Source organism: Boleophthalmus pectinirostris, unplaced genomic scaffold, assembly GCF_026225935.1.
Source record: "Boleophthalmus pectinirostris isolate CB_2022bp ecotype Guang Dong unplaced genomic scaffold, ASM2622593v1 HiC_scaffold_13, whole genome shotgun sequence".
NCBI lineage: Eukaryota > Metazoa > Chordata > Actinopteri > Gobiiformes > Gobiidae > Boleophthalmus > Boleophthalmus pectinirostris.
In genome coordinates this window covers 30,295,120-30,319,805 of record NW_026571036.1, presented here as the reverse complement: position 1 = coordinate 30,319,805, position 24,686 = coordinate 30,295,120, and the positions used below count along the sequence as shown (strand labels likewise).

Below are 24,686 nucleotides of genomic sequence, written 5' to 3'. Positions count from 1 at the left end.
CCTCTTCTCGGTCTTTCTCTCCCTCTCTTGCCCCTCTCTCTCTTCTTCTCTCCTGATTGACAGCTCTATCCCTCTCTCTCTCTCTCTCTCTCTTTTTTCCCCTCCTACCTCCACTTTCTCTCTCTTCTACCCCTCCATTCTCTCTTTCTCTTCTATTGCTTTCTCACCGTCTCTCCCTTCTCTTTCTCTCTTCACTCCCCATCTCTATCTCTCCTCTCTCCCCCTCTCCCTAACTGACATCTCTCCTCCACCCCTGCAATCTCCTCTTCTCTCTCTCACATCTCCTCTCTCTACCTCTCCTCTCTCGCTCTCTCTCCCTTTTCTTTCTCTCTCCACTCCCCACACCGTTCTCTCCCTTCTTCAGCCTGATTGACAGCTCTGTCCCTCTCTCTCTTTATCCACTGCTACCTCCTTTTTCTCTCTCTCCTGCCCCTTCTCTTTTTCTCTCTCTCGTTCTCTCGCTTTCTCCCCTACTCTTTCTTTTTTCACCCCCCACTCTCTATCTCTTATCTATCTCTTTCTCGCCATCTCTCCCTCCTCTTTCTCTCCCTATTTCTCCTCTCTCTCTCTCTCTCTTCTCTCCCTCCTTATGCCTGAGTGACAGCTCTGTCCCTCTCTCTCTTTATCCACTACCTCCTCTTTCTCTCTCTTCTAACCCCTTTCTCTACTCTCTCTCTCTCTCTCTTTTTTCCCTCCCTTCTATTTCTCACTCAACTCCCTCTCTCCATCCTCTTTCTCACTCCACCCCCTCTCTCCCTCCTCTCCCTCCTCTCCCTCCTTCTGCCTGATTGACAGCTCCTCTTTCTCTCTCTCCTACCCCCTTTTCTCTATCTCTCCTTTCTCTCTCCCTCTCTCTCTCTTTCTCTCTTCAATCCCCCACTCTCTATCTCTCCTCTCTCTCTCTTTCTCTCCCTCCTCTTTCTCTCTCCACCCCCACCCCCTCACTCCCACCTCTCCCTCCTCTCCCTCCTTCAGCCTGTCCCTCTCTCTCCCTTTCTCCACTACTACCTCCTTTTTCTCTCACTCCTGCCACCTCTCTCTATATTTCTTCTCTTTCTCTCCCTCCTCTTTCTCACTTCACCCCCTCTCCCTGCCTCTCCCTCCCCTCTCCCAGACTGACATCTCTATCCCTCGCTCTCTCTCTCTCTCAGGCTTATCTGTACACAGCAGATGGTTCACTTGGATCACTGTTCATTGGCTCGATGTGGCCCGCTGATAAACACTGTTATAGTCACAAAATACCTCCTATCTCGCTTTCTCTCTCCTCCTCCTCTCTCTCTTTCTCTCTTTCTTTCTCACCTCCTCTTGATCTTCACTTTTGCTTTGCTTTTGTGCTTATTTTCAAAAGCTCTTCTCATCTCAGTCTCTTCTTCGTTCAGGTTCCTGCACTGCAAAAAGTAACACTTGAGTGAAAGGAATTCTAGTGAGGAATTTGACACAATATTTATATAAAACCATTCAATTTTAAACAACATTTAGTTTAAACATTGGTATTTGGAGATGTTAACTCACTATCATGATTGTGATTGTATTGATAATGTTGATTTTGTTATTTTCTTATTATAGACTGTGTAAAGAAGTGAATTTCACCCATAGTGTTTGGGTCCAGTCAAATGAAGCTCATCGATGACGTTAATTATAGAAGCAATTTGAAGTCGAGATCCATATTAGGAATGAAAATGTATTTACAGACAAAATACTGAAATAAAAACACCAGGATCAAGTAGAGTGGGTTAACACAAACATTTTAAGACAAAAATTACGAGGCTCACTGCAGCAGTTACGGAGAGAGGGGTGACAATTTTTCAATTTAACATCAATTGGAGCCAGACTCAATGGAGACGGAAGCGCCACCATGCTCACTTCCTATTTGTAACACGTCTAAACATGGCCATGAACACTCATATTGATCACAGGCTTCTGAAAATGTGCTTTTTAAAATCAATTTTGTATTTTTCTTGAATTTTCAGCTGCTCTTAAAACTTTTCTAGCTGTGTTTGTGAGCATTTTGTCACCATGGTAACAAATTAATATTAAGTCTGTACCAAAAATAGGCCTATAACTTGATACCCTTGTTTGGAAGGTAGACACAAGACCAGAGGGGACCAAACTTTTTTCACCAAGGGATGCACAAACATTCAGACAGAGGCATTTTACCACCGTGCCGTTTTGTTAAGTTAAATTAAAGTGATAGAAATACTTGAATGTGTAGTATTTTCTTTTTTTTTTTTTTTTGGTAATTTTCTGTTGTTTATTGATTTACTTGACATTATAATTACACATCTCCAAAACAACAATTGCCATACTATCCCTTTCACGATATCTCTTCCATCTAATCCCTACATTCTTTATAATAATATACAGTATTGTCCTTCTCTTCTCCTTGTGTTCCTGACCCCTCATCCCTCCCTCTCTCTCATCCCTCCATCTTTGCCCTGTGTGGTGGTGGATCTGGTGCTGGGTGATTGTCTGTGCCTCCCGCTGCTCTGGCGCCTGTCGAAAAATCCCCTCCACCAAACCGACCAGTGATGCCCTCTCCTCCTCTCCATTCAGGAAAATAGTATTCAGTGTTCAGTTCCCATACAGATTCCAATACTATAGCTTCAAGTCTCTGCTGGTATCTGATATCAACCAATACCAATGTAGAAACAGCATTTATTTCCTTTAAACTAAAATAAAATAAGACAAAACTGATCCAAGTATGTTATTATTTACTTCTCAAGTACATTCACTTTTTAGGGGAAAAATTTCAAGATGTACCATACAAGCTTTTTCAGTTCTGATACTAATTCCAATACTATAGCTTCAAGTATCTGCCATTACTCAATATCAACCAATACCAGTGTAGAAAACTGCTTTTATTTCCTTTAAATAAAAATAAAATAAGACAAAACTGATGTGTTATGAAATAGTCTTATTAAATCCATTTATATTTCCAACCAGGATAGCAGTGTGTATCAGTGTAACTTGGCCTGGTGACATCACATCACCTGCTTGTCTCCATGGAGATAGATAAGTTTAATGCCATATTGTGGAAGATTTCGAATCTTTGTTAACTGTACTTGAAGGTGTGTGTAACTGCACTTGACGATATACACGTTACCTCATGTTCCAGGCTTAAATGGTCATGATTACATTCTAAATGATGATGATATTTTGAACAAAGTAGGCCTAACATTACATGTGTCTATCACTACTGTTTTTTTCACTTTCACTCATGTCTCAATCTAAACTGTGGAATCTAGACAGCCCCTCTGGAGCAGCACCTGCCGGCTTTGCTTTTGTCCTGGTTCGGCCCCAAACTCAGGCTCCTCATTACCCAACACAAACCCACACAAAGTCATTAAATACAGATCTATAAGGACTAGACGGCAACAACGCTCCACTGTGCACGGACTGAGCCAGTGTTACAGAGAGATCAAGGTTTGGATATATCAATCAGAGAACTTTATTTATCCCCAATGAACAAATAAGAGCAGATGTAAAGTTAATACCATTTATTATTACACTGTATTATAACACTGTATTATGGACTTGTGTTTACACTATATTGATAAAATAAAAAATGATGATTAAAAATTATTCTATTGAGATAAAAATCCTTAAAAAAAAAAAAAACATGCATTCTCACTTCTACACAGATCTGACCTGGTGGCATTATTTGATTGTCTCTATAGAGTTAGATACATTTAATGCCACACTGTGAAACATTCCAGGCAAAACAATAACATCCCCATGGAGACAAAGAGGTAGAAGACCATCAGAAAAGTGACGTATTGCTCCTTTATGAAGCTGGAACTATGAAAGAATTTATTGGTATTAACCTCACATTAATATAGCCAGTTACCAGTGGTGAAATGTAACAAAGTAAAGGTAGTAAAGTTCTGTACTTAAGTACATTTTAAAGTGGATACTTTTTACTTTTACTTCACGATATCTGAGAGCAGGTATCTGTACTTTCTACTCCATAGAATTTTTTATCTGAACTGAAAAGTATTATTTACTGTTGTGTCAGACAGTTGTTTTTTTGTTTTGTTTTTGTTTGTTTGTTTTTTGTTTTTACATGTTTGTAGTTTGTGAAAACAAAATACATACATAAATAAAAACAGCCAGGAAAAACAACCAAACAATTGATTCAATTGTTTCTGCACAAATCTGTATCAAAATCATTACATTTGAAGCCTTAAAATACCTCAAAATCTGCACAAAATACTTTTACTTTTTACTTGCACATTTTTAAATGGGCACTTTACTTTACTAATACATTTATTTGAGCATGTCTTTGTTCTGGTATCTGTACTTTTACTTAAATAACAAAATTCAGTACTTCTACAACTGACAGTTACAATATTGAATGAAAAATGGGTTGTGAAAATGTTTTTGTTTTTTTTGGTTTTTTTTTTTGTAAAAATGATTTGTGACTTTACTTTACAAATGACCTCAAGTTTTGTACATTTCACAAGAGTTAGCCTATATATCACTTTACTACACTGAAGAGCATCTTTCTACTGTTAATACTTAAGAGTAAACTGTCCTCTTCTTCTTCTTCTGGCCTCCTTTATGTGTTTGTTGTTTTGGGGTCTTCCTCTCTTAGACGTTGCCCGGTGCCAAGAGCTGTAATCACAAGAGCACCAGTCACATGACGCAATGGATGCCCTGCAGAAATCTGGAAAAAGGAAAGAAAGAGAGAGAGGGGGAGAGGAGAGAGGAGAGAGAGAGAACTAGAGAGAGACCTAGAGATGGAGAGAGAGAAAGGGAGAGGGGGTGAAGGAGGGACCATATAGAGGGAGGAAGAGACTAAGAAAGAGAGACAGAAAGAGTGAGAGAGTGAGGGAGAGGGGAAGGAAGAGAAAGAAAGAGAGGGAAGGAGGGAAAGGGAACAGGGAAGACACCGAGAAAGAGAGACAGAGAGATTGAAAGAATGAGAGAGAGTGGGGGAGTGAGAGGGGGAGAAAAAGAGAGAAATAATAAAAAGAAAGAAATCAAGAAAGAAAGATTGGAGAAAAGGTGAGAGATGGAGGAAAGGGAGACAGAGAGAGAGAGAGAGAGAGAGAGAGACAGCAACAAAAATAAAGAAAGAAAGCGAGAGAAAAGGAGGGAGAGAGAGAAGAGAGGAGAAGAAACACAAGAAGTGGGGAGAAAGGTAGAGGACAGGAGGCTGAGAAAGAAGATATAAGAATATGGGTTAGAAGCAGCCAAGTCTTTTTTGGCACAACGCTGCTCTGTGGCTCTCACCGTGATGGAGAAAGTAATTAAGAGAAGCCTGTTCAAGAAGATAGGGCCATGAAAGAGATTTGAAGAGGGAACTGATTTTGTCTGATTTTTTCCACAGTTCAAACCTCAAAAGCTTAATTTTAAAGGACCAGTTTAAAGGACCACAGAGCACCTGCTGTTTTTCACTGACAAACAGTGACCTAATCAAAGCTGTACTCATATCACCTACAATTGAAAGGATGTTAACTCACAATATCACTGCAAATGTACTGAAGGTTATATTTATCATTAAAGGTCTTATATTACACAAAACTGACTCTTGTGAGCTTTAAGACATGTTAGAATGGTGTCACCTCGTCAAAAACAGACCCAGAGTTGTGTTTTGTTTCATTCACACATGTTTGAGTAATCCTTTATTATTAGTCTATCTATGTCTCTGTTCCACCTTGTGATGTCATGTAGCTGTAGTTTTCAAGTTAACAGCTACCATTTATCTTTAGTTCAGTAGAGACTGGCAATTTCAGGTCTGAAATTATCCAAATGATTCTAGTGAAGGTGTATGGAGTTAAAAAAAAAAAAAAAAAAAAAAAAAAACACACACACACACAATGGAGCACTTCCTGTATTACCACATGACATCACAAGGTGGAAACCAGTGTTTTCTGTTTGAAAGAAGAACTCTGCAGGATTTGCTTGTGTGATTGACAACAAAACAAAACTCCTAGCATGTTTCTGATGAGGAAACAATATTATATCATAGAGCAAAAAAATGCATAATATGGGCCTGTGTAATACAGTTATGGTCATTGTTTTCCATAGCTTTCATTCTGACTATGTGGTACAAATCATTTTTACATAGTTATTATTTTATCTCATCCAGTTTGTGGAAGTAAGCCTATAAATGTCAATTTAGGTATAGCCTCAGTTGTCTTGATTTCGTTATGTCTATAATCCAGGAGAATTTTAGTCTGGGGGGGGTATAACAGATTCCTGTGTTTATGGGCAAATGGGAAACACTCCTTGTTAATCAATACAGTGGGTTAGCTGAGTCTGATGCAAAAAAAAAAAAAAAAAAAAAAAAGTCTAACAGTAGAAAGGATGCCGGTGTAGAATAGGTGACCTTATTCAATCTGTGGGTGACATCTTGTGGTGAAATAGTGACATTGAAAAAACAGCTGAATTAAATTATGGCTCTGCGCCATCTAGTGATAGAAGACTAAACTACTGGACACTGTGACATTCACACTTTCCTTGTGGAATTATTGTATATTCCATGTTTAAAGTCACTCCTAATCCTTATTTTTTGGTTCCCGTGATTGACATAATAAAATATTGTAGAAACAAAGCTGAAAATAAACAAAAGTGCAGATGACAGCCGTGTCACACTTTACGCACTGTCGTAAAATGTACCTGCCTGCTGTTGCAATGGCGACAGTCGCGACAGTACTTTACGGCAGCGGGGAAATCGAGGAGAAAGCAGCGACTAACGCCACCGAGCACGTTATTGCCTCAACAACTGTAGGATTTTTACAATACTCGGTCAAATAACATTTATTTTATTCGTTCGTCTGTCGGCACTGTGGATGACACTACGTTTGCCGTGTTTCAAGCGCGAATCTCGCCCTTAATGCGGTGGGATGGCCACAGTGCCGCCTGGGCCTAGTAGCGCTGTGCCTTCGTCCCCGGCTCAAGCTGCTCCTTTCCCCGGGGCTGGGGACTCCGAGCTGGGCAGAGGAGACGGAGAACCGGCCTGCCATCTCTCGGACTGTGTGCCCGACACAGGAAACAGACCGCTGTCGGTCACCGACGTCAAGAAGACTGCGAAGAAAAAGCAGAAAAATATGCTAGCCCGAGCTAGCCCCGCACTGCACCTTCCAATGCAAAGCCGAGAGCAGCAGCTGAACGGCTTGGCCAGTCCCACAGAGCATGGCGACGACCCGCACACGGACAACCGGCCCGACAATCCCAGAACGATCGCGGACAACGGTGACAGCGGCAGCCCCGAGCCCTACACGGGCATCAGGAACAGTAGTGAGCACTGCCAACACGAAGGCCACAGCCCTTTATCCAAAAACGGCAGCCAGTCTCCGCTAGTTAACAATAGCATGAACGGGATACCGGCTTTTACTAGAACTGAGGAGTCCCCGAGCCAGCCCCTGGAGGAGCAGGCACAGGCGTCTGAACACCCGCAGTCCCCCGGTCCTCTGCGGGACTCTGCGGGGACAGCCGCAGAGGAGCCGCCCGCCGCAGAGCTGGCCCGCCTGCACCTCTCCTCTCCGGTACCGACCGAACCGGAGGACCACGGCATCCGCTATGTGCGCTACGAGTCTGAGCTACAGATGCCGTGGATCATGCGGCTCATCACCAAGGACTTATCCGAGCCTTACTCCATTTACACCTACAGGTACTTCATCCACAACTGGCCGCAGCTCTGCTTCCTGGTGAGTACATGACAGCTCTGTGGACATCTGTCCAATGATAATAAACATGTCCATGTATCAGTGTCGTAGAGCTCCCTGTCTTTTCTCTGCGCCTGTTAAAGCACTGGGTGTGACTCTTGAGATTCCTCCTTATGTGAATCCCTTCAGGCAGGTTTCGCCCACGTTTCATTAGATAAATCTGAAGGTTGTTGTAAGAGTGTTTGCTGACATGACAGGAGGAAGATGATTTGTGTTTTTCTATTCTCTAAATGGCCTTCACGCGTTTCCCTGTCGTCTATAAAGTTATCCTTTCTGTTCATGAGAACGTCCTTCCTTTTCTTGTTTATTCCTGAAAAACTCAAAAGAGCTGTACACATGCCACTTCCTGTTTGTCTGGAGCACGTGACAGTTGAAATGTCAGGCAATGAGGTCAGAGGTCATCAGAGCAGCTGAACAGGCTGGTCAGGGTCACTGCTGGATGTCAAAAAGAGAACCAACATGGAGCTTTTGTGGCAATATGCATCTCAGATAAGGCAGTGAAATAACCTTTACCCTCACCACCACACTGTGAATGAGTTTGTGAAATAGTGTGCAGCAAGAGAGTCCCAAGTTTGATCCATGGTTTGGGATTTTTTCAGTGGACTTCACATCTTCTCCCTGTTCATATACTTTGCATTAGTTCAGATGGATGGTTAGTTCTGGGTCTCTGTGTCTATGGGTCTGTCTGGGGCTTAGCCTTTTATTTAGTTGAACAGTACTTTTTTTTTTTTTTGAGCATTATAAAGGTTTTTGAAATTTTGAAGTGTTTTAATCTTCCGTTTTACATGTGAAGACTCTACTCCTATGTACACATAGTGTGCATCTTGTGACTTGTGAGTTTGGGTCTGATGTTTGGTCAGATCATAGAGATACTACATTTTTTTACAGCTCGCGTCAATGCCACTCCCCCTAGGCCTGTCATAATAATTACTATATCGAGTTATCGTTCAGTACACATTGACAGATAGAACTATACGTTTGGGGGGGGGTCCACATTTATCACAGAGACTTTTTCTGTGCACTATAGGGCTGTAGAAAGTTGACCTAAAATTACACAAACTAATTACTTAAGTACTGCCTTCTGCTATTTATTTATTTATTGCATCTTAAAATTCTTGTACATTTAGAGTAATTTTTACTGCTTTATGGTTTTGTTTGAATATTGCCTATATTTTTACAGCAATATATCGCTCTTCATGCTAACCAAGGCATTACTCTGTCTAAAACTAACTTGGACTTTAATCTGAGTTTTACTTTAACTCAGTCTGACCAAAAACAGGTGCCTTAGTTGGAACTACAACAGGTGAATTGATATGGGCTGTTAAACAAGTCTGCCAGACAAATAACAATGACCAGCTAGCTTGGATTAGTCAATAGTTTTTCACTTAGTCACTCTCACCTTGTTGTTGAAAATCAAACTCCTAAACAGGACCATGAACACTCGTATTGATCACAGGCTCCTGAAAATGTGCTGTCTAAATCCAGTTCTTGAGTTTTCAGAGTTTATCTTTAAACATTTTTGGCTAATGTGTGCATTGTGTCACTATAACTGCTGAACATTCCGCCACAGACGTACATGAAGAATACCCACAGCGTGATGAGACAGCAAAGTAACAACTAGGATTGATTGACCAGCCATCCTGAATTCATTGATCTGTTTGACTTTTAGAATACTTAGTTATAGGCCTGTCACGATAACAAATTTTGAAGTGTGATATATTTATAGACAATAAATGATAATACTGAAACCAAACCATAAAGCAGAATTACCTCCAAAAAGTATTCTTAATGTACAATATTGTTAAAAAACACAAGCTGCAATAAATAAATAACAGAATACAACACTTAAGTAATTAGTTTGAATCTATAATTAGCCATAAAAGTTCATAATTCAACCCTGTATGGAAAAAGAACCAACATTTTCCCACTAGTACAAAATAAAAAGTCTTCATGATAAATATTGACCCCCAAAAAGTATTGTTCCATCTGTCATGTATTGAACTATCAGTCACTAGGGATGTAACAATAACCGAAATATCGTGATCTCGTATTGTCAAAAGTCTCACATAGGGGTGGGCGATATCTCGTTATTTTTAATATATCGAGATTTTTTAAAAACTCGATATGAATTCTGACATATCGTATATATCGATATAATGCTTATATTCAATTTTGATTTCGCCGCTTTGCTTGTTTGTCTTCTCTGTCGTCGCCCGCGCGCCGCCGCTTCCCTGATTTTGTTCGCTCGTGTCTCATTCACTCGTCACTATCGCCGTGAACGTCGAAAGTTGGTGCCAGTGAAAAGCTTCTAGCGCCACGAAACTTTTCCACCATTTGCAGACAAAACCATCAGCAGCACATCCTCATATTCCACCGAGTCATGTCCTTTAGTCCAAAAGAAGTTGAACCGCAAGAGCGGCACGTGGAGTGCGCTGTTTATGCAAATTAGCCATGCGCTTTTTAAGTTTCGTTTCTGTAAAACGTAAAGAAGTCTGCGCAAAGCTGCAAAAAAAAAAAATAATAATAATAATAACATAAAATAATTCTTTTATATTTCTTTTATTTGACAGTTAAATTATTATTTATGTAATTAGGGTTTTTTGTAATCTTAAATGTTCCTATATGAACTGCCTACCTCTTACACTTTAATTTTTTTAAAAAGGACCTTGTGGAATTTGGCATATTTGTTTTTGCAGTTTTCCGTTTTAGGGGGTTATTTTTTCCTGTACAGATATCGAGATATATATCGTATATCGAGATATAGCAAAATATATCGAGATATATTTTTTGATCCATATCGCCCAGCCCTAGTCTCACAGTAATATCATGGGCCACCACAATATATCGAAGGACAAGTTTCTTTGCTTAAATTAATTGTTACGGTGCAACATTTGCTAAAAAAAAAAAATAGAGGATACTACATATACCACGATCCTTTGCTCCTTGCAGTGTAGACTACGTGAAGAAATAACTATTATTATTGAGCACTTCTGAATCTTAGTTCTTTGGATTATGACAGAACCAAAGTATTGTCAAGAAAATGTAAAAGGTTAAAGTCACATATTCATAATTCTGTTATACTGCAGCAAATATCGTACCATAAGATGTATATTGTGAAAATATCATACAGAGAGATTTGGATACCGTTACATCCCAATAAGTCGCTACCGTATTTATCATGACAGGCTTACTTGTTCCCTTACCTGTGCCTGTTCTCACTGTGTTTGTGTGTTTGTTCAGGCGATGGTGGAGCAGGAGTGCGTCGGAGCCATTGTCTGTAAACTGGACATGCATAAAAAGATGTTTCGCCGTGGCTACATCGCTATGCTAGCTGTGGACTCCAAACACAGAAGGAAAAGCATTGGTGAGTTTAGTCTTCTACTAATGCATCCATATTTAATTCTTTCTAACATGGCTTAAAGCTCACAAGAATCCATTTAGCGTCCTATAGGCCCCTTAATGTAACAAGCATTGATTATCTGCAGTGTCCAATATCAGCTACATATCAGTGTACATTATATTTTATATAGTTAAGTCTTCTAATGATGCACTATGTAACTTTTCTGGTTGAGGGTCCACACCTGCTCATCTTCACAGAGATAAATTTTTTTGCCCTGGAATACTCCGTAGTATGGCATTAAATACATCTATCTTGTGTTTATTACATTACAGGTGTTATAATAGTTCAAAAGTACATTAAAAAGCATGCATTCTTACTGTGAGCCGGGTCGCCACTCCATAGATATGAGCTGTAACTTGGCCTAAAGCTCAATAGATACATCCAGTGCCATATGAAACATTCTAGCCTCTATGGAGACAAGCATTTGATGTACTCCCCAATAATGTTATAAATGTCATTAGATTTTAAAACTTTCTGTTCCTGAAATCTACACTTTCGTGAAGCAGTGTGGAGCGACTGCTGTTGTGATTTTGGTGTAGACAAAATAAATTAAATAGATTTTAATATTTTAGGACTCAAATTGATTTAGTTTGTTTACCTTGTAGATTCTCAGATAGTACTGTGTTATTTTACCTTTTATGAACTCCATATTTGTACTTGTACTTTACTGAAAATGGTCTCTCTTCTTCCAGGTACTAATTTGGTAAAAAAGGCGATCTATGCGATGGTGGAGGGTGACTGTGATGAGGTAAGGCCAGTGTTTATGAAGATTTAAAGAAACAGATCTGTCCTTCATTGTGTTTGGCCTTGGTTTGAATTACAACTGTAGTAAACTGATCTTTATCAAACATCCCTGAACACTTAATTGTGGAGAGACAAGATGAACCAAAAGTATTTTATTTAAATAGTCCTTGATTTCAAACTAAAATTTAGCACCATGTCTCTGTGTAATAATAAGATATTATTATAACTCCTGATAAAAGGTAGTCCAGTTGGATAATAACTTTGCAATTTAGATCTTTGTTCTTGGACTCAAAGGCAGAAAGAGCTGGACAACATCCAGACCATTGACCCTTCAGTTAGTGGGTGAAACTTAAGCCACTGCCAATTATAATTCTGGTTTAATTTATTTCTTCTTGTACTTATGATTTATATATTTTTATTAGAAATCGACTCATATGCGTTTTCCCATAACCAGTGCGGTTCACGAGTCGATATGTAGGGTCATTTTGGAAATTTGCCTTGAATAATGTAATTTGAATTGGATACAAACTCACCCACAACCTTGCTTTTGCAGTACCCTCTTTGGACTTAAGTGTTCTATACTTTATGTATATATTCTTAATGCCGATAGCCGATATGCTTAAAAGTGCAAATATCAGTCTAATATATCCGTCTAACTTTATTTTTTACACATAACTTCTCCCATTCCCTTCTCCCTTTCCTCTTATTTAAACTAAAGTGTGGTGCTGCTGATACATCCTGTGTGCCTCAGCAAACCTCGCAGCTATTTCTGTCATATTGCACCAGTGTTTGTGCTGTGTCTGTGGAAGTCCCAAAATGTGGAAACAAATGAAAATGACTGACTGCCAGGCTGAGATCTACACAAGTAAATATTTTATCACAATATCGAAATCTCATTATTATGTTATGTAGAAGACTAATGGAGAATGTGTTGCTAGTATGAAGAATAACTTTTATTAAACAATACGGTTTATAATCACAGACCTCCCCACAATATTGCATTAAAGACACAGCATGTAACTTTTTATCCTGAAAGTAGACTAATATGAAAGCATGAGAGGTTAGGGTTAAATCAACTGGATGTTCTGCTTTCTGTTTGGATAATCATCTTGAAAACCAGAACACCAAATTAAAACATAACAGCTTGTCCATCATGTCCAATGTTTTTGTAATTAAGAATCAATCAGCATTACAATTGTTGTCAGTAAAAGCTATATTTGACTTGAACATGTTTACTTCGTGTCTGGGGACACAGATGGGTCATGTTTATGCAGTTTATGCAAAATAGACTTTTTGGAGCTTTCTGTCATGTTGTAATATTGTTCCCTCACCAAAAACATGCCTGAGGTTTTCATCATGTCATCCATGCATGTTTGAATAATTTAGTGATCTCTTTTGAGCCCTATTCAAACCCTCTTTACAGTAAGCAGTAAGCAGTGTGATCCTATCTAAAGCTCAGCCCACAAATCCTACGTCACCCATGCTCCCGCACAACAATTTTCCATAAATACACAAAAGCAAGATATAAAACAGTTCACTACAACTTCACAAACCTGATGCAATGTGCGGTGGTTTCATTAGTGGGATCCACGCTGATTGCATTGTGGTAACACTCTGAAGGGGGAGTGACGCTCTGAAGGGGGAGTGACGCTCTGAAGGGGGAGTGATGCTCTGAAGGGAGAGACTCAAAAATGAAACGAACTCATTAAACATGTTAATACAGTATGCAGTTTTTGGCAAATAAAGCATTTTCTGTAAGTAGGTAATATGGTGATATAAATGCTGTTAATACTCTGTAGAAACGTAATACCCTCATTTGAAAGTCAAAATCTTGCACATAGTTTCTTTAAAGGGCCTGTATTATTTTATTTTCTGATCTACGTTCTAATGTTGTTTCCTCATCAAAAATATATCTGGAGTTGTGTTTTGCTTTATTCACACAGGTTTTAACCCATAAACCCTGCATTTAGGCTGAGTTCTGTCAAACTAAACACACTTTGTGATGTCAGGTGGTATAGGAGGTGCTCCATTTTGTTTTTAAACTCCATACACTTTTATTAGAATCATTTGAATGATTTCAGCCCCAGAATTGCCAATCTCTACTTCACAAATGGTAAAATGTAGCTGTTAACATGAAAACTACCACTTCATGACATCACAAAGTGGAACAGAGCATAAACCAGGATTACTCAAATGTGTGAATGAACCAAAACACAACTCTATGCATGTTTTTGAAGAGAGAACAACATTCTATTATGGCTTAAAGCTCTCGAGAGTCAATTTTGTGTAATATATGACCTTTAATTGAAATTTCTGTTTTTCCAGGTCGTATTGGAGACAGAAATAACCAACAAATCGGCGCTGAAGCTGTATGAGAACTTGGGCTTTGTCAGAGATAAGCGGCTCTTCAGATATTACCTGAATGGAGTGGATGCGCTCCGGCTCAAATTGTGGCTACGCTAAAGAGACTCTAGAAGCTACATACTCCCTTCAGATACTTTCAACTAAACTTACCATCAACGCCTGTGTACCAGATACGCACATAGGCTTGCATTGACACGCCCTGTACCTTCCTCGGACTCCAAACCAGTGTTCTTGAAGCAAAAATGGGACTGGTCTTTACTCAGAGCACGCAGTTCAAAAACGTTGGACTTACCAACATGGCCGCTTTTTTGACCTGGAAGCGAGACATGGAACCGGAGAGGGCATCTACAACACCAAAACATGCATCAAAACAACACGGGACTAAAAAAAAACAGCATTCAAAGTTTCTAAGGTGGAAGAGTGGGCAGTTCTAAACCGAAACGCCAGATGGAAAAAAAACATTTGTGGAGTTTATTTTTCTTTTTTTTTTAACCTTGTAAAAGTTTGGCGGAGATTTGGAGAAGCGTTGCTATGACTGCACGTTGATATGGCCTGGTTTGTTCTGTGTGAGTACTTGGTTGGGTTCACTGTGGGTAAAGACAGGTGTTTGTGTGATTTCGTCTTAACCCCATTGTGATTTTTTTTTTTTTTTTTTTTTTAAGTTTTTCATCTCGTCTCCAGCCTCCTGACCTGGGGACTTATGCATGCGTTTATTTTAACACAAGGGTTTGGAGTGTGTGCAACTTCTGATATTTTACCCTCCCCCTTTATCGAATTCAGTTTAAAGGGGACATATTATGCTAAATTAAACATTTTTGGAGTTTTTAACCTTGCCATAATGCTGTTGCCTCAAATAAACAAGGCTGGAGTAGTCTTTTGTTTGATTCACACATGTTAAAGGTACATGGCGTAACTTTTCTGGCCACTTCCTCGTCTCAATGGAGATCTTATTGCGTCGTCAGGAATGTTCTGCAGTATGGCGTAAGCATTTATTTTATTACAAGTTTATTTTATTGCCTTCCAAATCATATGTTGTTATTGTGAGAAGTGTCACATTTCTACAGATCTGACCTAGAACTTGGTCTGTTTAATGCCATACTGCGGAACATTCTCAACAAAGCAATAACAGAAAGCAGATGGCAGAAGTTCTCCATTCCAAAAGTTACACATTGCACCTTTAACAAAAACTTGTTTGGTGAGATTTTCTCCCAAACAGATCACATTGTTTCAACTCTCTACGTGGGCAGTTGAAACCAAGAATAGCTCCTCCATGTTTTTAAAGTTCATACACCCTCACACTTCAACTGTATCCACTACATCGCATCTATCTGTTAGCATCACTGACAATAGCCATGCTGCTAATCTGTCTGTTCAAAATGTCTCACTTCCCACTGTTGCCATCAGACGGCGCCAGACAGTTAACTCAAACAAATGCAAAGAAAGAATGCTGTAATGGAACCTGGTTTCAATACGTTATTCTAAGTTATAATAAAAAGCTACAATCACGCATAATATGTCCCCTTTTGTATTTTTCACTAATTTAAAACAAGATGCACTGTGTAACATTTCTACTGCTTGTCTCCATGGAAATTGTATTGCTTTGTCTAGAATGTTCCACAGTATAGCTTAAAGCTGTATTTATTACGAGGGAGACAAGCAGGATACAACACAACGCTACATTACAATTCAGATCTGTGGAACCCTATTCACAGAACAAATTGTTGTATTTTGAGCAATAGAAACACCCGTAATGAATAAATGCTAGATGGATATGTTTAAAGTCATACCATGGAACATCTCAGGTCAAGCAATAACACCTCCGTAGCGATAAGCAAGTCCCTCCACCAGAAAAGTTGCACAGTGCACCTTTTAAAATCTAAAAAGTGTAGGTTTCATCCCTGTATTTTCACAGGAGTTTCCCATTCTTCCCATATTGCACTGCCACCTGCTGCTAAATGATCTATAATGAGAAAGACCGTTGCCAAAGTTGGTGTGGTCGTGTCCGCCATTTTGAGTTTAACTCTCAGTAAAAGTGCCACTCCATCAGCACAGACTCTTCATGCTGGATACCTGATAAAATTAACTATAACACTGCAAAAACTGAACTTTGAGTTTAAATTACTTTTATTCAGAATTTTGTCTTATTTTGAGTAGATATATTTACTAACAAGACTTAGATTGCTGGGCTTGTTGCATGGCTTTTTTCATAAGTTTCAAGATCAGTAAGAAAAGAGATCTTGTTTTATTTTAAAGGGTACATATTACGTATTTATTTATTACATATTAAATCTATATCTATATAATGTTGCTTCCTCATCAAAAACATGAACAAAATACGGAAATCCTGTATATTTAGGCTGAATTCTTCTTTCAGACTGAAAACATTCTGTTCCACCTTGTGTTAGACAGGAAGTGAGATTTTAAACTCCATACATCTTCACTTGAATCATTTGGATTATTTCTGTCCTATGACAAAAGCAAAAAGCTGTTATGTTGAAAACTACAGCTTGATGACATCACAAGTTGGAACAGAGCATTTTGAGCTTTGGAGATGTAGACAGACTCATAATAAAGGGTGTGAATGAATCAAAACACAACTTTACATATGTTTTTGATGAGGTAACAACATTATAGTGTCTTAAAGCTCACAAGAGTCAGTTTTGCGTAATATATAAGACCTTTAAATGATTGGCTTCATGTAGGTGCAAAAACCAAATTCTTCTTAAACAGTCCCAACTATTTAAATTTGACATTCTGGATTCTAGTAATTTAAATAATAGGTTGCGTTCACACTAAAATTGTGTTAGGTCATAAGTTCAGATGGAGATTCACTATAAGAAATATGATCGCAAAGGTTTTCCTATAAATCTGCCCAGTGGCCCAGTGATCACAGAGATATGAACCATAAACCAGGTCAACAAATCTGTAATCTGACACTTAAACGGCAACTTCCACCATAGGATTCTGACCTGTCCTCCAGATCTAAACATGAACGCAACTTATTCAGATTTTGCAGTGTACCTTTGGCAATTATAATTTTTTCACTTCTATTTTTCTGAATTTGATGTGTCACAGCTGAACCATCAATGCACTTCAACAATCTTGCCAACATTTTGAGAACAGATGCTCCCAGAGATACACTAACTATCACAAGTTACTACGTTCTCTCACTCTGCAAAAAAGATATCTACATTATCTTAAAGAGCCTATATTACGCTACTTTTTTAAAAGTTGTTATAATGTTGTTTCTTCATCAAAAACATATTTGCAGTTGTGTTTTGTTTCATTTTCATTTTTAGACTTAGTTCTTCTCTCAAACAGAAAACAATTTGTCATGTGGTAATACAGGAAGTGCTCCACTGTGTTTTTAAACTCCAAACACCTTCACTAGAATCATTTGAATAATTTCAGATATGGAATTGCTCTTCTCTGCTGAACAAAAGTTAAAAGGTAGCTGTTACTTGAAAAATACTGCATAATGATTTTGAACTGTGAAGGTTTAGAAAGACAACTATGCAGGATTACGCAAATGAAACAAAACACAACTCCAGGTATGTTTTTGATAAGTTAACAATGTCCTAGCATGGCTAAAAGCTCACAAGAGTCAGTTTTGCGTAATATAGGAGCTTTAACTTACTTGCATTCAGAATATAGATTTTTGCATAATTTTTAGATTATTTGACTTGTTGTCTTTAAAATTTATTTTGCTATGGCTTTAAAATAGTATAGCGCCCTTCCAGATATCCAGCTTTACATTACATTCACTTGATGATAGGCTATGGATGTAGTCACAACTGCCCTGGGACGCACTGACAGCAATGTGGCTTCCAATCTGTGCCAACAAAAGCCCCTGTGATCTAACTTCAGTGGTGGGTGAGGAGTCATGCCTAAGAGCACAATGGTAATTTGCATTGGTCAGCTCTGACATCAATCCATAAGCCATTACTGTTCTATTTTAAAGGTTCTATATTACATAAAATTGACTATTGTGAACTTGAAATCATGTTATAATGCTGTCACCTCCTCAAATACCTGGAGTTGTGTTTTGTTTCATTCACACATGTTTACATCTCTAAACCTCAAAATGCTGTGTTCCACCTTATGATGTCATGAAGCAGTAGTTTTAAAGTTAACCTACGAGATGGCCAATTGCAGGTCTGAAATGATCTAAATGATTCCAGAGACGGTGTTTAAAAACACAAGAACTCAGCCTAAATATGCATAATTTGTGTGTTAAACATGCGTGAGTGAACCAAAACACATCTCCAGGTCGGTTTGTGATGAGGAAACACAACATAGATCAGAAAATGCATAAAATAGCATAATACAGGACCTTTAAGTTAATATTAATAATTTCATATTCTGAATTCAAGTAATTATAACTCATGTAGATGTCATTTTTTGCAATGCTTAAATGAACAAAGGACAGATGCACTTATAGGATTGCAGTTTGTGTGTGAGTGAATGTGTGTGGACCTTTTATTTTAGACCATGTGTTTCTATTTTTACTTTACATCATTTCGACTCCAACCAGAAAATGTAGGTGCCCTCCACTAATATTGGTGCCCGTGATAACATGCAATTCATTTCAGACTATTTTAATTTTTGCAATGTGAAAAATTCCTGTTTTTTAGTATCTATTTGTACCAAAAACTCAAAATCTCTCCTATATTTAACTGTGTGACTTTCTAGGTTTGCCAACATCACTATTACAGTTCCATTTATGATCATGTTTTTGAGTTAACCGAGAACAATGTGTAACTTTTCTTCTAGAGAGTCTGACCTTGCTTGTCTCCATGGAGATGATTATTATACCTTTGCCTGGAGTGTTCCACAATATGGCATTAAACCTACTGTATATATATTGCATTTATTCAGTCAAATCAAGTTTTCCAAAATACCTTGAAAATCTAGATCTGAACTTGTAGCCTGGTGTAACTTGGCTTGTCTCCATGGAGATAGAAGTTTGGCCATTTTGTGGAACATTCCAGGCAAAGCGATAATATCTCCATGGAGACACCATCAGAAAACTTTTTAATTTAAACTTTTTAATGTGAAAATTTGGGATAATTCTAGTTTTTTGGCATCTAGTTCTACCAAAAACACAAAATTCTGGGTTTGCTCACTTTTAGAATTGCATTTATGATCATATATTTGAGTAAATTGTGCAATAATATCTCCATGGAGACACCAGAAAAGTTACATAATGCTCTCGTTGACCGTCTTTGCAAATATTTGTAAGGGTGCTAATATGAATGGTTGGGCACTGTATGGATGTATGGGCATGCACACACCGCAGTAGACTACAATATATGGGTGGAATTTGAGACAAGGAAAGAGCTAATTTTCTGTGAATTGAGCTTGATCAAATGCTATTTATTTTTATGCAACTGGACAAATACACCATATTGAGTGAGAATATTGTGGAGAGTTATTTCAACAGTTCAATTCAGGGCTGATTTGCTTATAAATGAAGCACAGATGGTCTCATTTGGATGTATTTTCTTACTTCATTGGCAGGATGTGCTTTGAAATTATGAAGAAATGCATTGAAACTTGGCAGAGATATTTTCAAACTAGTCAAATATTCTTGGTCTGATTCTAAATAATTCAAAACTCAGATCCAATATATTTTTTGCAGAGTTTGAGTTTTTAAAGCAAGAAAATGGGTAAGTGTAAGAATGTGAAAGTGAGTTAAGAGCTAGCAATGGTATAGTATGGATCAGAAGTGCTTAAACCCTGGTCTAGTCCTGGGTTAGACCTGGTTTAGTACTGGTCTGGTCTTTATTCAGTTCCTGGTCTGCAGTGAACAATATGTCTCAGAGATACTTAGGACCTGGTTTAGTCTCAGTCTAAAGTGGTTTTGTAGCTCTCAGAGGTGCTTTTGACCAAGGTTAGAGCTGGTTTAGGCCTGGTTTAGACCTAGTTTAGACCCGATTTAGTCTGGTTAGACCTGGACTAACCCAGGCCCGGTTTAGTGCTGGTTTAAGTCCTGGTTTAATACAGTTGTGCGGGGTGTTCCCTGTCCGCAGTCAGTAATATTTCTCAGAGGTGCTGTAGACCTGGTTTAGACCTGGTTTAGACCTGTCTTAGACCTGTCTTTAGACCTAGATTAGACCTAGTTTAGACCTAGTTTAGACCTGGTTTAGTTCCAAGTTAGACCTGGACTAACCCAGGCCCAGTTTAATGCTGTTTTAAGTCCTGGTTTAATACAGTTGTTGTGGGGTGTTCCCTGTCCGCAGTCAGTAACATTTCTCAGAGGTGCTGTAAACCTGGATTAGACCAAGGTTAGACCTGATTTAGACCTGGTTTAGACTTGTTTTAGTCCTGGATTAGACCTGGTTTAGCCTTGTTAGTTCTTGTGGTGTTCCCAGTCTGCAGTGGAGTGCAGTGATGTATCTATCAAAGCTGGTTTAGACCTGATTTAGACCTGGGTTACACCTGGTTTAGACCTGGGTTACACCTGGTTTTGTGGAGTAATGTGGTCCAAGAAAACAACAGTTGTGTATCCATGATGTTAGGTGTTGAATGTAGGAAAAGACAATGGGACTTGCAATTCAGCAAAGTGATCAAAGTAGCAAACAACATTACAACTATCACTGATAATTTCTCAGAGTAACCCTTTATTTTGTATTCATTTATTTTACAGGTATAATACAATACAAAATCAAAATTAATCACAAAATATTAATGAACTGAACTGTTGAAATAAGTTATATCTTTCCACAGTGTTCTAATGTTATAGTTTTAAATGCAGTACTCTCTTTTAAATATCGGTATCCTTGGTAACGCTTAAGACCTTTTAACTCGCGTTCTCCTCCAGTAATTTTTTGCTCCCATTTCTAACTAAGATCATTAAAAATTAACAAAATATAAGAATTTAATTTCTAAGTAATTGCCAATATCAGTGCAGGGTGCTGGAGCTATAAGATACTGCCTTTTGGTGTAGTAATCCATTTAAAGGTGCATTGTGTAACTTTTCTGGCAGAGGGTCTGTCTCTCTGGAGATGTCTTTATCTTGGCTTTGTCTGGAATGCTTCACAGTATGATATTAAACATTTCTACGTTCATGGAGACCAAACCAGACCAAGTTAGAGGTCAGATACGTGGAGAGGAGATCCCGCTCAGTAAGAATATCTGTTTGGATTTTTTTAGGTATTTTTGAGCTTTAAAACCACCTGTAATTGAATAAATGTAAGGTAGAGCTGTTTAAAGTCATACTGTGGAACATTCCAGGCAGAGCAATGACATATTAATAGAAACCAACTGGTGACGGCCCTCCAACCAAAACATTACACAATGCAACTTTAAACAAAAATGTCTAAAAGTTAAGATTTCTGGACATTAAAATGACGATGCATGTTACATTTGACAGAATAGAGGGCTGAAGATGTTTACAAAACCCCCACATTCTCAAATTGTCTGTGCATTTTTTGGACAACAATCTGCCCCTACGTGAAATCCCATGTTATTTCTTTAGTCCTTCGAATGTTGTTGATACCATGTTTTTGTTAATCATTGTTTGGGATGGGGTATTTGTTTGATTGGTTTTTATACATTTCTGTGCTACTTAAACCCATTCAGAAAGAGGACATACAAAAGACTGACAAGACCCGTAAATATTTGAATCATACCAGATTTTTTTATTTTATTTTTTTGGTTTTACTTTGGTCGGCCATCTTCAATTTTTATTTTACCCATACACTGTAAAAAATATATCTCGGTTTGTTAAAATTTCACTTAGTTAGGTATATTTATATATTTATTCAATTGACGTTGGTTAACAGCCCTGATTTTATATCTAATTCTGAACCAGGACAGCAAAATGACTGCGTAAGATTGTCAGTTTCATCTCTAATTGGATTCAACTCTTTGTTTCCTACAGCTGTTGCTTAGCAACAATATGGTGCTCCTCCAACAATAATACCTTTTTAAAATGTCCAGAAAATACAGTATCTTGAATTGTTTTTACATTACAGCCAACTCTATTAAGTAAAAAGTTTTTCCTGAACTAAAAAACTCAAGTCAAATAATAAATAAATGCATTTAAACTATGCAAAACTACTCAAATCCAGATTAATATTTTGAATTAATGGCGTACTGTTTTGATGTAAACTATAGTAACTTGCCATTCTAGGTGCTCTATTAAAATAAATGAACAAAGGGCTCTATGTAAACTACCAATAACTTGTGATCAACGCTGCTAAAACCAACACTGTAAAATATAAAGATCTTCATTTGAGTAGTTTTTATTAGTTTAGATTTATGGACCTAAATTGTGAAATGAAATTGTAAATTGCACTAAGCTATTTTAACATCCCAAACCAGGAAAAATAAGAAATAAAAACTGAACTAAATTGCTCTTATTTAACCTAAAAACATCCATCCCACTACCTGGCATATAAAGATAACAGTTATAAAATTATAATATCGAGGCCTGTCAGAAATACTGTCAATGCAGCTTTATTAAATCGGTAACATTAAAAAATGTATGCCAACTCAAATTAATCAATATTGTGAATTCAAATCTTTTAACTTATCCAGATGTTATTTTTTACAGTGTATACCATCCATCCCTGTGGTAAAGGAGTGAGCTATAGTTTTATTTTTATTTTTTCACATGTATAATTTTTGTTCCTCCAAGAAATTCCCTATATCTTGCCATGGTCCCATTTTATGAATTTTGATTTGGAATTGTCCCATAGTTTTTATTTAATGTGGAAAAAGAACACAGAAATAAATTATTTGATTTTTTTTAATGCTGTAACTTGTGGTCCTTTGTTTTTATTCAAACATTTCACACTGTCTCAGAGTGAATAAGGACAGAAAAAGTGTTTATTGAATCACATTTTATCTACAAAGAAAGACATTAGAAAATATTGCAATAGTGTGCAAACTCCTCCATAAAATCTTGGTCCAGGGGTCTCATTTATAAAACGTTACGTGAAATTCTTTCTTAAAGTGAAACATATAGGTCCCATATTACTCTAAACTGACTCTTGTGAGGTTTAAGACATGTTATAATCTTGTTTCGTTTCATTCACACGTTTGAGTAATCCTTCATCAAAGCTCAAAATGCTCTGTTCCACCTTATGATGTCATGAAGTGGTAGTTTTCAGGTTAAAAGCTACCCTTTACCTTTATAAATGAGAGCCCTGGTTGAGTCTGGGTTAGTCCATATTCTGGTTAGAAGTTTGAAAACCACTGCACTATTTCACTGACACTTTTTGAACAGTTTTATTGCGTTAGCTGAGGCCGGTGAGCCCACATTACACATAAAGGATTGGACAAAGTTTGTTCATGATACGAGCCCAATGTGAGTTCAGTCTCTCAAATCTAACCCAGATAAAACTCAAAGACTGTGAGAAAATAAAATTGAGACATTTCTTTCCAGGACTGTTCAAATACCACCAAAGGGTCAACTGTGCACAGGTATGTGCGTTCTACTCACCTTCAATTTAAAAATGCTCTGTGTAACTTTTACACCACTGGCTTGTCTTCAAGGAGAAGTTATTGCTTTGTCTAAAATGTCCCACAATATGGCATTAAACTTAATCTTTTATTTTAATTGATTTATTGTGTTTTTATTCCTAAAAATAATGTGGAAAAACATGCATTCTTTCTGTGACATACCTTGGTTTGTCAATGTCACATACTTGTCTCCATGGTGATACTGTGTTTAAAGCCATACTGTAACATCTCCAGACAAGCAGCTTGCAGGCTATCTACCAGAAAAGTTACATATTGCACCTTTAACTGGTGGTTTGGAGATTTCTTTTTTAAATCACATCTTTCCAATACATTTACACTGGACTCTGACCCAAGAACAACAACAGTGAACATAAGACTTTTAGTCAGTGATATTTTAGATCAAATTTTAGATCTTATTTTTAAAACATTTTAGACAAATACAAACCCTGTTTTAACATGTCTGACCCAGAGTCAGCACATTCACTGTACATCATCTGTATTTACAACACTGCACTGGTCTCACTGGGACCCACGTTATAGCAGAAGAACTGGATGATTTCTCCTTATGAATGATGCCTGGACAATTGAGGGATTACACAGACGTCATCATTTTATATTGTACATATTTAACAGACAGACACATCAGAGACATCTTAACAGTTGAACTGATAATGGCGGATCGAACCACCACTGGACAGAGTGCCTTGGCTCTTCACAGCTCTTATATTATTGTTATAATATTCAGAGGTGGGCAGTTATATTTACCTGATGTGTTTAAGAACTGACTTCTCAGAGTACTTTTTTGCTTCAGATACCATACTTTTACTCTTTTTACAATGCAACAGTACTCTTATTCAAGTAAAAGTTCTGGGTGACTTTTCCCACTGTGACTAATGACAAAATTCACTATTTGACCATTTTTAATGATCAGAACATTTGTGTTTCTTGCACTGTTTCTTTAGGTGTTTTTATCCTTTATTTTGGATCCCCATCAGTTATTACCACATTAACTATTCTTCCTGGACAATACTATA

At 37.8% G+C, this 24,686-nt stretch overlaps 1 protein-coding gene across 2 annotated transcripts; it reads left to right on the top strand.

Annotated features, from left to right (window-relative positions):
- The first annotated feature begins 6,677 nt into the window (after positions 1–6,677).
- naa30 (N-alpha-acetyltransferase 30, NatC catalytic subunit) lies at positions 6,678–22,948 on the top strand. 2 transcript variants are annotated; one of them, XM_020933723.2, is made up of 4 exons: positions 6,678–7,655; positions 10,914–11,037; positions 11,766–11,821; positions 14,143–22,948. In XM_020933723.2, the coding sequence occupies exons 1-4, from the start codon at positions 6,852–6,854 to the stop codon at positions 14,278–14,280; spliced, it is 1,122 nt and encodes a 373-aa protein (XP_020789382.1). In that variant the 5' UTR covers positions 6,678–6,851; the 3' UTR covers positions 14,281–22,948. The 2 variants fall into 2 exon arrangements, with proteins under 2 accessions (XP_020789382.1, XP_055005307.1); XM_055149332.1 differs by lacking the exon at positions 14,143–22,948 and adding an exon at positions 12,536–13,985.
- Positions 22,949–24,686: the final 1,738 nt, after the last annotated feature.